Here is a 14520-nt window from a genome sequence, read left to right on the forward strand (position 1 = left end):
GCAGGGGGGTGGGGGGAAGGCTTTGCCAAGAAGGTGACATTTAAAGCAAAGACATAAGAAATGAGGGAACATGCAGACAAGTATCTGAGGAAAAAGCACTGCGGGCAGAGAAAACAAGGAGCAAAGGCCCTCAGGTGGGAGGAAGCTGGGGGAAAGCAAGGAGGCTAAAGTAGCTGGAGTAGAACAAATCAGGGACAAGTTATAGGAGATGAACTCAGAGATGTAAGGGGGTATCAGATCAAATAGGATATTTGATGCCACTGTCATGACTTTGGCTTTTTTTTTTTATTTTATTTTTTAAGATTTTATTTATTTATTTGACAGAGAGAGACACAGCGAGAGAGGGAACGCAAGCAGGGGGAGTGGGAGAGGGAGAAGCAGGCTTCCCGCCGAGCAGGGAGCCCGATGCGGGGCTCGATCCCAGGACCCTGGGACCATGACCTGAACCGAAGGCAGACGCTTAACGACTGAGCCACCCAGGCGCCCCTTGACTTTGGCTTTTAAGTAGAATGAGGTGGGTAAGTGCTGGATACCAGAGGAGTGGTTTATTTGGAATGGTACCTAAAGGGCTTCCTCTGGGAACTGCAGTGAGAACAGATTCTGGGTGGGCAAGGGTGGAGTATGAAGACCAGTTAGGAGGCTCCTTCATGTCTTGCCTAGACTACTCAAACAGGGGAGTACTAAAAAAGGAAAAGATTCACTGAGCATCCATATGGGCCAGGCGACAGGCTACCTGATTTACAATTACTAGTTTTTAATCAAAATCTTCCTAATTGATTTTTTTGCCTCTAATCTCTCCACATTCCAATGTATTTTCCAAGAGCTATTTCCAAACACAAATCTGATCATGTCATTCTACTGCTTCAGTGACTCTAGGGCTTTATACATGGTGATTCCTCTGCCTGGAGATATTCTTATATCATCATTTCTTCCACATTTTTTCCCTCATTAATATACCTATATTGATCCAAAATAACCTACCTCCAGAAAATCCTTTGGTGCATAAACAGGTCTGAAAAGGCTTAAATCTGGAATTAATAAAATAGATTAGAACAAAATTTCAATTAATACAACATATAAATGCTTATTAATATAAATGTGAATGACTCTTTCATATGTTACTATGCAGCTAGATTAATTCAAACTTGCAGAGTATCGATAATTTGTCACTCATTGTCTTAAGTATTGGGAACACAAAAATGAAAAGGCAGTCCCTTCCCTTAACAGCCTAAGATGACATATTCTGGAAGAAATTAAAAGACTCCCCTTCATAAATCTGTAGTAAGTTTATAACTGAATTGAAAAAACAATGTCAATATAACATAAAAGTTCTATATGAGTATTCTCAAAGTACACAGAACATAAATAATACTTTCTTAGTGAATTCCTCTAGTTGTATTGAACTGTTTTCCCTTTTGAGCTTGTATAACACATTGCTCCTCTAGTACAGTACTTATTTCTTGCCCAGTCCCCCACACTTATTTTTAAAGGAGTGGTGAGGGATTATGTACATGTCTATCTATACAATTATATGCATCTATTTATCATAGTAAATGAGATATAGTTGTCACTCATATGTTTATAAAATTGATTGACTCCATTTTAACCATTAAAATGAAACAAAATAAATACTTAAAAACATTAAGAAGTCTCAAAACTTTTCACCATTTAACCTATCTTTAGAGCCTGAAAAATATTTACCTTAATTATGAGTCTAAGAAATCCACTGAAAGATTTAATCTACTTTACTATAAAAATGTTTTCAAATGCTCCTTTAAAAAAGGGTAATTGAATTAAATATTCTCGAAATAACATAAAACATTGGCCAAAGTTAGGAATTTTTAAACTGCAAAGTAGAAGTTTAAGCAAAAAAAGTAGAGGATAGTAATTAGCAGGGAAGGAAAACTGCTATCTTTCCAAAAGAATTGTTAAATTTGTTATTTTGGATCCACAATTAAAAAGGCAATTTGTTTCCTACTTCCACATTTTGAAAAAAGTTGTTCATATACCTGGTTCATCAGTTCCCATTTCATTCCATTTATTGAGCAGTTCTTTCTGTTCTCCAACTGGCCTCTAAAAAAGGTAATTTTAAAATTGGTTTCATTTTGTGAAGTTTAGCAATGCAGCTGAAAAATAAGAACCAATAACTTATCTAAAAGTTTGAATAAGCTACCATAAGAAAAAAATAATTTCATTACATATGGTGAACTTTTTTTGGAATTACTCTTAAATTATTGTTATTTAACTATTATATCTAGTCTCAATGGCTCAGGTAGAATGTGATACTAATGAGCCCAAGAAAAGAAGGTAAATGATCTCTACTGGCCAGTAAATTTCACAAAGAAAAACTGCTCCTCAGCCACATACTACATCTCTTACCCCATCCAGCAACCTCAGAAATGCATCGCAAGGGGGACAGGCCAAGAGAGTATGACTGTGAGTCAGTACCATCATCTTCCTATATGAAAGACAGTATATTACACAATACTACATACTTTGACAGTTTTCCATATAAATGTATCTGTTTTTTTACACCATCCTTCTGGTGCCTTCACTGACTTGTCCTTGGCTATTATCCAAAGTTCATCCACAATATCCTGTCCCATGACAAGGAATAAATAGCAGGTAGGGAGAATAAAGTAAAGAGAAACATGTTTTCCCTACTCAGGAGCAGCCAAAAAGAATCCAGAGCATTCCTCAAGTGGTTCTTCTCTTCCTCTTTACCTCTCCCCGCTCAAAGCCCATAGTGACAGATAAATGTTGAGAATTAGATCTGATACTACTACTATTAGAACTAAACAGGTCAACAGAGAGATGACAAATCACCTTTCCATTCTCTATGTTAACCCTGAAAGATGGTACCATACTGGCTATTACAAGATGATAGTATGCCTGAACCCCATCTCTAATTCAAAAAATATGCTTATTGTGCTAATTGGTCAAAAGTAAGGAGACCAAAGGTAATTAAAATTCTTAAAGTACATTTATAACACTTATAACCTTTACAGACAAATTTCTAAATAATCTGTATGTAGATTATATACCGTATTTTTATTTACTCTCAAGATATGCTTCATTACAAAAAGCACTGCAGTATATGTAATAGAAACCTATTTAGAATACACCCATGTAAGTGGCCTTTTACAGATTTTTGTTTCAAAACAAACTGATACACTGGTTTAAAAAAAAAAGATAAATCTGCCTAACAGTTACAACTTCATGGTCTCCTAGTATTTGATTCACAATAAAATACTTAAATGTTAAAAGTACCTTTCGTGCCAATGGGATACTCAGTTCAGTGCACATACTATTTAAACTCTTCAAAATTCTTTTTTCCCAGCTTCCCTGAAATATAAAGAACTAATTATTGTTTCTGATTAACAATACCAAAACAAATTCAAAAAAAATTAAAGATATTATGAGTTATATAGAAATGGTGAGGTTGGTTGAGATTGGTTAACTTCATTCATTAGTTTACTCAACAAATATTGATTACTGCCTACTACGTGCCAGATACTATCCTTAGTGCTGTGAATTAAGCCATGAACAGAAGGTTTCAGTCCTCATAGAACTGATGTTCTAGGGGAGGATGGTGATGAGGATAGGTTAAAAAATCAACAATCCGTATTATAAGAAAAAATAGCAGGTAATAAAAAAGTAAATTACATTTAAGCATTTTGTAAATGTTTGATACTCAGAAATCCCATTAATAACCTAGTAAAAATAAAACTTTACAGGAATTATTATATTGTCATTTTTCCAACCAAGACATTTCAGTCCTAAATACTTCAGCATGAATGTTCTAGTAAGAACCTTCTCCTACATAATAACCACAATATCACTATCACACCTAAGAACATTAGCAATAATATTTCACATCATCTAATACTTAGTCCACCATCAAACTTTTCCAGTTGTCTCCAAAATATCTTTTATAGTTTTTTTTAATCCACAATCCATTAAAAATGCATGCATTACATTACATTTGGTTGTTATGTCTCTTCCCATGTAGCTGAATCTAGAGTCTCTTTGTCCTTTTCTTTTTCATGATACTGACTTTTTTGAGGAGTCCAGGCCAGTTATCTTGCAGGATGTGTTATAATCTGGATTTGTCTTATTGTTTTTTTGCAGCATTGATTACCTTCTTCTCTAACCCCCGTATCTCTTTTAAACTTGAAATAATAAGTTCTTTTCAATAGTCTGTCATAAATTGATTATCCACATATACCATGTTTTAGTAAATTATTCTTTTTAACACCAAGCTAAAATGTCATAACTTTTTTTTTTGGTCTTTTTACTAAAACATGCCAATAGGCCACTTCCAACACACTGAAACCAAAATAAAATAATACCAAAGCTTCAAAATTTAGACCAAGAGAGGAGAACTATATATAACATTATTGATAATGGACAGTTATATCCAGTCAATAAAAGTAGAATAATAATAATAATAGCTCCTTTATGTGGTTGTTATAAAGATTAAAGATGTAAAGTGCTTGGAACAGTGACATAATAATGATAATAATAATCATTCAATAATGATAACTTTTACTACAGCTATTATTGGCCATAGCTTCCTCCTTAACACATATATTTAAATGCATTACCCTCTTTATCTGGAATATACTCTCCATGCTCTACTCCCATCCCCAACATACTTATTCCTATTATCTGAATAAATCTTATTCAGCTTTCAGGTCTTCACCTCTATTAAGCCTTCTCTTCCTGGTCCCTCACCCCAGATGGTATTAAGTGCCTTTGCTTATAATCTCTAACAGCACCCCTTCCTTCACCTATCATAGCACATAATCACACTTTGTCTAGCACATTATAGATACTCAATGATGGAACAGATTTCTACTCTAATGTTGCAAGCATTTTAAAAAATTTTGATACAATGGCCTAAGTAATGAGTGAAAAAAAAGCATTCATCTATAGGAGAGATATAGAGCTGTGTGAAATGTATCAGTCTTAGTTCACGAAATATATAGAAATAGATTTTCAGGAGTAAAAGAATACTCTTCATAAATTATATGAAATACTGACAAAACTAATCCCATTTACTGGTTTATTTTCAATTATCTCTCTCTCTTTTTTTTTTACTGTAAATATTTCTCTTAGATCCAAGACTTAAAATACATTTGAGCACCTTATTCATGATCAAACATTAGTTATAACAATAAAACCCACTTCCACCCCCAACATCCTTATCCTCAATTTATCTGAATAAATCTTACTCAACTTTCATGTCTCAGCTTAAATATTTCCTCTAATAAGTCTTCTGTCACTCCCTTCCCCCACTCCAGACTGTAGGGGAAAAAGATACAAGAAAGCTTATTTTGGAAAAGAAAAAAGTAATTTTAATTCAATCATTACTATAAAAATAAAATTTGCATAAAGATTAAGAATCCAGTCCCTGGAGCGCCTGGGTGGCTCAGTCAGTTAAACGTCTGCCTCCAGCCCAGGTCATGATCCCAGGGTCCTGGGATTGAGTCCTGCATGGGGCTCCCTGCTCAGTGGAGAGTTTGTTTCTCTCTCTCCCTTTGCCCCTCCCCCCTGCTTGTGCTCACTCTTTCTCTCATGCTCTCTCTCAAATAAAAAAAAAAAAAATCTTTAAAAAAAATTAAAAGTAAGAAAAATCCAATCCTTGAATTTGTATCACTTATTTCATTATATAAAGAACCAAATGCTATTATTGAATTATGATTCCAAGTATTCTCATTTTCAACCACACATAAAAAGGCTCTTGAACTGATAGAAAGACACTAATCACGGACATAAAAACAAAAAGTTACAACAGACATCAATGTGTGGCTCATAATACGTACATAATACATATACACATTTTTAAGACCGCAATACACAATCTTAATACAGTATAAAGCCTACTAAAAAACATGAAGGCCATTCAAAATAGAGTGACATCTTCTGGAATGACACCTCAAAAAGATATCCTGAAACATATTTGTTAATGACTCTTTTAAAAAATTATTTTGGTAAAAACATCTCATTCAAGTGTTTTCTAGAAAGTACAATTTTTAAATGATTAATCATAGTTCTCCTAAATGGATAGCCCCCACTACCAAGTATTTCAATTTACCAATTTGAAATTGAATGTAATTCAATTAGATGTAATATAGGGCAATGTAATATAGAGAGAAAATAGTTAAGGAAAAAAGTTACACAGAAAAGGAATCAGACAACAGAAGAAAGCATTCTGAAAGAAAAGAGTTTGGAAACAGCCACATAATTTACATATATTACTTTATTAATCCTGTGAGATATGTATCATTACCTTCATTTTATGAATGAGGAAACTTTAAGATTTTATTTATTTGCAAGAGAGAGTGGGGGAGAGAGAGAGAACACGAGTAGGGGGAGGGGCAGAGAGAGAGGGAGAAGCAGACTCCCTACTGAACAGGGAGCCCCATGCAGGGCATGAATGAGGAAACTTTTTTTATTTTTTAAAGATTTTATTTATTTATTTGATAGAGAGAGACACAGCGAGAGAGGGAACACAAGCAGGGGGAGTGGGAGAGGGAGAAGCAGGCTTCCCACTGAGCAGGGAGCCTGATGCGGGGCTTGATCCCAGGACCCTGGGACCATGACCTGAGCTGAAGGCAGACGCTTAAAGACTGAGCCACCCAGGTGTCCCTAAATGAGGAAACTTCTAAAAGGAGCACATGAGAGTAGAATGAGAAAGAATATTAAGAACTGAAGCAATGTTGAACAAATCTTTATTCAATTATCATTTTTATGTGCTCCACAACTAAAGCAGGAACTTAGAAATAATCCAGAAGAGAAGAAAGCATAACTAAAAATAAGAGGAAAAGAATATTAAATTCAGAAAAATTGGGATTTTTGTGGCTAGAAGAGGGGGACATGAGGTGTTATAGCTAAAAATTCAAATAATGAAAAGATTTTGATTCAACAAACATTTATTGAAACACATACCACTAAAGATGAATAAAACGGCATCCCTGTCTCTAAGAAACACATCACTTTTGTCGTGGGAGTGGGGAAGATAGGACAGATACACAAATAACATGAGACCGGTTCAAAAAGGTCACAAGGGCTGTATTAGCCCATATGCCACACACACAGAAAGAACAAAAAAGAGTAAGCAAGGAAACAGGGAGCTAGGTATGTCAAAACTTCTAGTTGTTAATAAAATACAAACCACTTTTTTCAAAGCCTAAAAATACTGAAAGAAAAGTAACTCCAGTGGTTCACCATGTCTTCCTCCCCACTCCCTATTCCATATTTATGACACAATGCCAAGGTCAGCAGGGCTCTTCCAAGGTACCGCTTACAAGAACTTCAGTCAGATGATCGGACAGGTTATTTCCATAGAAATCTTGGGTAGTCAGAAAAGTCATTTCTATTGACATCAGAAAGAGGAATAGAATTTCCTGACAATGAGGGGAAATCCAAGATGAAAGCGGTTGCTTGCAACCTGGGTTATCCTTTAGGTTCCCTCAAGAACTCTAATCTGAATTCAGGGGTACTCCTTCATTCCTTTGTTTACTTGCTGCCTCACTGACTGACATGTATGGAATGCTTTCTATGTGCCAAGCATAAAACTATGACCAGTGAGTAAATGTTGTAAGGAGCAAATGACCGTTTAATAAGAGAAAGAAATTTTCCAATAAGTAGAAAGGCTTAACTGAAATGGATTATGTTAGTGAAATCCTGACTTCCCTGTTTCCAAAAGTATTCAAGCAAAAGGACATGAACTTGAGAGGTTGGATCCACTTCCACTCCCCAGTTTTATAGATAACTTTTCTCAGGCTCTATCTGTAGACATGACTAAACAAGCCCAAAGTCTCAAAAATAAATGCTCAAAAAAAAATCATAGTCCTGGCTATTATTGAAATTAAAATATCAATATACATTTAGCACACACAGAAAAAGAAGTGGAAATGGCAGATAAACTATTGAAAATGACAGCACACTAATGCAAGATACAAAGAAAACAATGGTTTCTGCCTAAAAGACTTATGAAATAAATAAAGCTTGAAAATGCTATTTAAAAGAAAAATGAATGGCCTTTTACATTTAAAATGTTTAATAGGAAGACATTACCTTTTACCTAAACCCATATCCTCTCCAAATGAAATTATTGTTGCCTTCAAATCAGTTTCCCTAACAACTGGAATCTATGTATTAAGTCAAAGGATTTCATGAGTTTTATAAATAAGGTAATTTCTAAGCCATGAGAAGCAAAAAAATTACAAAAGAATCACAATTGTATTGAAATCTCTAATTCGGTATTACCTATTGCCTTGCTACTTTTTTATAACAACTAAAGTAAGTAAGTCTTTAGAAGCCATATAATTTAGAGTGTAAAAAACTATGAAATTATAAAATTAAAAAATTATTTCCTTAACTCTGAAAAAAATAAAGCATAAGAGTTATAACCCAGCTAGCTAAAGGAGAAAGATTTTAGTAATTCTCTCACTATAAAAGTAACACATTTATTCTAGATAATTTGGAAAAAAGAACAATATGAAAAGAATAGAATAACAAGTATCCATAAATGTCGATCAGCCAAAAATAACCACTGTTAATATTTTATTCTCTTCTTTCATTTTTCCTATGCATGTGTGTGTACAATTGAGATATACATGGGTGTGTATACATATACACATGCATATACATATTTAATTAGAGTGGAATTATATTGTTTTATATTTTGCTTTTTCCATTTAAGATTATATTGTATACCCTTTCCTATTTCATTATATTCTTTCAAAAATAACATTTTTGATGCCTGTCTTTTGGAGATACCACGCTATATATATACAAACCCTACTGTTATTCATTTAGAGTCTTTTAAATTTTTTAATATTATCATGAACATAAATTTCTGCATTTCCCTGATTCTTCCCTTTAGATAAGGTTCTAGAAGTAGAATTACTAGGAAAAAGGGTGTGAATATTTTCTAAGGGGGAACATTTTCTATTTTTTGTTTATTCAATTGATCGATCATTAAAAAAAAACATCCATGGAGCATCTGCCATGAGCAGGCACTGTGCCAGATGTAGTTGTGAAAGGAGAGACACCGATCCTGCTTTACAGAGATGGCAGAATCTAGATGATAATACAGACAATCCAAGTACTGTGGTAGGAGGTATAGGGGGCTTCCTGTATGGAGGATTGGAGACAAAGAAAAAGCACCTGAGAATCTGAGATCTCAAGGTCAGAAACCATCCTGTAACCTGACACCTGAGAATGTGCAGAAGTTAGCCAGAATAGGTGGGATTTGTGGGGAGGCAGTTTTGGGTAGAAGCAATGGCATGAGCAACAGTTCTCCTGCTGGAACAACTGAAGGAAGTCAAGCATAATTAGATAGAGAAGGCAGATGTGTGTGGAAGTGGGCAGGGGAGTGGCAGGATGGGGAGGAACAGTGTGAGGACACAAGAGATAGGACCTGACTGGTAAAAAGGAGCAAGATCATTTATAGTTTTGTAAGCAAAAATAAGAAGTTGCAATTGTACCCTAAAAGTCTGGGAAGTTTTGCGTTTTTTAAAAAAAATTTATTTACTTATTTGAGAGAGAGAGAGCACGCTTGCACCTGAGCTTGAGCAGGAGAAGCAGCAGAAGGGGAGGGAGGGTGAGGGAGAGAATCTCAAGCAGATTCCCCGCCAAGCACGGAGCCCCACGCAGGGCTCGATATCACACCATGAAATCATGACCTAAGCCAAAACAAGAGTCCGATGCTTAACCCAACTGAACCACCCATGAACCCCCTAAAAGTCTGGGAAGTTTTAAGAAATGGAGTGACTAGGGACGCCTGGGTGGCGCAGTCGGTTAAGCACCTGCCTTGGACTCAGGTCATGATCCCAGAATCCTGGGATCGAGTCCCGCGTCGGGCTCCCTGCTCAGGGGGAGCCTGCTTCTCCCTCTGCCTGCCGCTCCCCCTGCTTATGCTCGCTCTCTCTCGTTCTTGCTCGCTCTCTCTCGCTCTTGCTCGCTCTCTGACAAATAAATAAATAAAATCTTTAAAAAAAAAAAAAAAGAAATGGAGTGACTAAACAGAAGGCAGAAAGATCAACTAGGAAGAGGATGGGAATTGAAGTCACATAAAACTAACAAAATTTTCATTTTTATTTAGGTTACTGGATTGACAGAGAACTGAGCAAATTCCACCACATAGCATACCTTGAATTTGAGCATTTCGGGAGTGGATAGAGAAACAGGCTAAATATCATCTGGTAGTACAGATTCTAGAGCCAGACTGTCTAGGTTGAAATCCCAACTCTTCCACCTACTGGTTTTGTGAAACTGGACCTATCTAAGATCCTAAGAGTAACACACCTCACAGGCTTGTCATGAATGTTAAATAAGTAAACACTTGTAAAGCACTAGAATGGTACCTGGCACATAATTAGAGCGCTATGTGCTTACTAGTACTATTTCACAAGAAAATTCATATACTTATATTTAATCACACACCATATATCAGTTTCTTCAAATACTGCTTTCTCTAAAAGGTGTAGCAAAGTAGTTCTCGAATTGTTTTACATGGAAATAGGGTTTCACGGTCACATAAATTTGAACAACACTGGATTAAATAAAATTAAACAGTTTCTTTACTGCAGAACATCTCAGAGCCTAAAACAAATTGTGTGCAACAAAACTAAGGAGTACTGAACTAAAACCCAAAGTATAAAATAAACATCCTTGAGTCCACAGTGATATAATAACTGGGGGGAGGGAGGCAACTCTTCCATGCAGAAACACTCCAAATAATTTCTGTAGAGACTCCCACCTCAAGGAGGGGGAGCATAACTGTCTCACCTTACGTGTGAACCATAAACAGTGACTTCCTTCCAAGGAGAACAGTATATACAAGGGGGTGGGGGGCAGAGAGTGACATTGCAGTGGAGCAACCTCACATACACTACCCAAGCCAGGCGAGCCAGGTCAACATCAACAGTGCCAACCACGTTGACAGTATATACCCTGACATGATGTGAGGACCATAAATGGCACTTTCTATCTGTGGTCTTCCTCCAAGAACCAGCCCCCCCAAGTCTAATCATGAGAAAAACATCAAATTCCAACAGAGGGATATTCTACAAAATACCTGACCAGTACTTCTCAAAATTGTCAAGGTCATCAAAAACAAGGAAAGTCTGAGAAACTTTCATAGCCAAGAGGAGCCTAAGGAGACATGACAACCAAATGTAATGTGGTTTCCTGGATGGGATCCTGGAACAGAAAAAGGACATTAGGTTAAAACTAAGGAAATCCAAATAAAGTATGAACTTTAGCCAATAATAACATATTAATATTGGTTCACTAACTGTAACAAATGTACCACAGTAACTTAAGATGTTAATAATAGGGGAGACTAGGTATGGAATCTATGAGAACTCTATAATATCTTCTTAATTCTTCAGTAAATCTAAAACCTTTGTAAAAAATTAAGTCCATTAAAAAATCATAAAATAATTGTGCTTCTAGGAGTGAAAGGTACAGCACAGGGAATACAGTCAATGGTACTGTAACAGCATTGTATGATGACAGATGGAAACCACACTTCTGGTGAACATAATGCATAGAGTCATGAAATCACTATGTGGTACACCCGAAACTATGCTGAACACCTGAAACCCTGAAACTAATGTAACCTTGTGTGTTAACTATACTTCAACAAAAAATAAATTCAATGAAAAAACACGAATTTTTAAATATTAAATAAATAAACTGTGATTGACCAAGAGGAAGGCAGTGTGGGCCTCAATTTCCAAACTTACTTGTCCACGGCACCCTTTTTTGTGGAGCATCTCTCAGGGCTAGTATTCAGCGGAAAACACTTTGGGAAATGCTGATGCAGTATAAGAAACCTCTTTCCCACATCAGTCCAGAAAACTGAACACCAATCTAGCTTGCCAAAAACTGCAGAGAGCTGATTTACATCCCAACTCTGAAGACACAATCAAGATCTAAGGGAAGATCAAATAACTCATGCAACTTTAATAGGAAAAAAAAAATCAAAATTTTCCAGGCTCCAGTTCCAAAATATTTTCTGCCAACCTGTTTTACTTAATAAAAGGGGAAGGAAATACTAACTGGATTTTTTTTTAAGTTCTTTCTGATTGTAAAGAGCAAAGAACAACTTAATAAGGAACCGCCTATGCCCAAGTCCTTCCTAGTGCTCCTACAGAATGTTTTGGCCACCTCCCCCATAGCACATAGCACTCTCTACCTTACACTACAACTATTTATGCCCATGTCTTCTTTCAATGATTAACCCGTGAGTTACCCATAGGCAGAATCTTTATCTAATTTTTTCTTTCTTTTAAGATTTATTTATTTATTTGAGAGAGAGAGAGGGGGACAGTGAGCTGGGGGGAGGGGCAGAGGGAGGTGGAGAGAGAAACCCAAACAGACTCCATGCTGAGCACGGAGCCCAACATGGGGCTTGATCTCACAACCCTGAGATCATGACCTGAACTGAAATCAAGAGTCAGATGCTTAACTGACTGTGCCACCCAGGCGCCCCATATCTAATTTATTTCTGAATCTTCATAGCACATAGTAGAGAGTCTTTTAGCAGGCATTCAGTAAAGATCTTTTAAATGAATATCACAATAATCAGTAGAAGAGATGGCAAGCACCTTTATTATTAATTTGACATAAACTTCCTAAGTTCGTGTTACATAAAGGTCAGTATGTTAGAAGTAATGGGTATAAAAAAATGTTTTTAAATTGTTACTGCTTTCAAGAGGCTTATAACAAAAGTGAAAAAGATGTACACAGAAATTGCTATAACAGACTGCAATTTGTGATAAGAACCATAAAATGACAGTGTGCTACACTGTCCAAAAGAGGGAGAGATCCTTTTCAACAGGGATGGTAACTGTCACAGAGAAGAGATGTCATGTGAGCTGACCCTCACAAAATAGATGGATTTTCATAATGCTAAGCAGGCAGAAAGAGCTTTCCGGGACAAGAAAACAAAATAAGAAAAGCGTTAAAAGATGCAAGAGGGAAAGGCAAAACGATTCACTTGGAAGGGCACATAGGACAGTTATGAGAGCAGAGATTGATAAAGTAGAAGGGGAAGCTAGGGACAAACAGTAAAAATCCTTAAATGTTGCACTTTGGAAAAGGAACTTGTTAGGCATTCGTAGTCACTGAAGACGGGAGAAGGCAGTGAGATACGTTATAAGGTTTCACCCACTTGTAGCTAAAGTTAATTGTAATAAGAGTACGTATGACAATGGGGAGGGAAACAAGTTGAAAATCAGGATGTGAATTAATGTCTGAAACAAAGTTAGCACTCAATACAAGGCAGTCGTCCTCCTCATCATCGCTGTGATCACCATGGTAATGGCCTTGATAATAAAAAAGGACGAAAAGGCTATAAGACTATGGGAAGAAATAACTTATAGAACTTAATGACTATTTGGACATGGAAAACAGAGATCAAAGATATTTCAAGTCTAAATTACTATAGTAATGATGAATTAATAGAAATAGGAAGGTCAGGAGGAGATGCTTATTTTAGGAATAACATAATAAACTCAGTTTTTGACATGTTGAGTTTGACGTCACAGAAGAAATGTACAGTAGATAGTTGATTATAGAGGATTAGAGGCAAAAAAAGATGAGGCGGCAAAGAAGAGGGAAGCTGTGGAAACCTGAATGAGAGGACCTGAATGTTCTTAATAAACTAAGTGGCGAATGTTAAAAATATTTAAATGTTTAAAATGAGAGAGAGGTAGAATTAGGGGCTACACAAGTGTGAAAAACTGGGAAAACCTAACTGGAAAGCAGATAACGCATGATGAATAATAATAAAAGGATTGACAGGCAGTAAAATGAATCCACTGAAAGACAAATAAATGGATTTAGACTAAACTGAGGGCAAACATAGAATTCACGTGACTTTCCTAAGTAATTCCACATTCTGGGAGAAGAAAATAGATGACAGAGGTAGGCTTAGGCTGAGGACTGGAATGGCAGACAGAACAGAAGTCTAATGGGGCAAGAGACGATGAGGTGCCAGGGAGCACACTGCTGGAATGGGAGTTATGCCATCCGGACTACAAAGTGAGCAAACTGCCCAATACAACAGGGAGCTTAAGAACTAGATGACTCAGGGAGAACAAATAAAAGAAGACAGGCAGACACTAACTGGTAGAGGAGGTATTTAGTGTGACCACAGTTAAAGAATCAATTATTTCAACAAATCGTGTTCCATGGGTGGAACTGGATGCCGAGGATAAAAAAACACAGTCCCTGCTCTTAAAGAATGAATAATGTGGTGCAGGGATTGACAAGCTTCCTGTGAAAAGACAAACGGCAAATAATTTTAGACTTTGCAGGTCATAGGGTCTCTATGCAGCTACTAAGCTCTGACACTGCAGTGCAAAAGCACCCACTGACAATATGTAAATAAATGAACGAGACTATTTTCCAATAAAAGGTGTTTTATTAATTCCTAGAATCTTCATGGGTCACAGATATTACTATTCTTTTGGCTTTTCTGCCAGTTGAAAATGT

At 36.3% G+C, this 14520-nt stretch overlaps 1 protein-coding gene across 4 annotated transcripts in view; it reads right to left on the reverse strand.

Annotated features, from left to right (window-relative positions):
• Positions 1 to 14520, reverse strand: part of TBC1D19 (TBC1 domain family member 19) — a 167988-nt gene that overhangs the window by 108934 nt on the left and 44534 nt on the right. For all 4 annotated transcript variants that reach the window (XM_035005183.1, XM_035005184.1, XM_035005181.1 and 1 more), the window contains 3 exons: positions 3271 to 3345; positions 2010 to 2073; positions 982 to 1028 (listed from right to left, as the gene is read on the reverse strand). In XM_035005183.1, coding sequence (XP_034861074.1) covers positions 982 to 1028; positions 2010 to 2073; positions 3271 to 3345 — 186 coding nt within the window. The remainder of the gene's footprint in view (positions 1 to 981; positions 1029 to 2009; positions 2074 to 3270; positions 3346 to 14520) is intronic.

Source organism: Mirounga leonina, unplaced genomic scaffold (genome assembly GCF_011800145.1).
Source record: "Mirounga leonina isolate KUSES-001 unplaced genomic scaffold, KU_Mleo_1.0 Mir_129, whole genome shotgun sequence".
Classification (NCBI taxonomy): Eukaryota; Metazoa; Chordata; class Mammalia; order Carnivora; family Phocidae; genus Mirounga; species Mirounga leonina.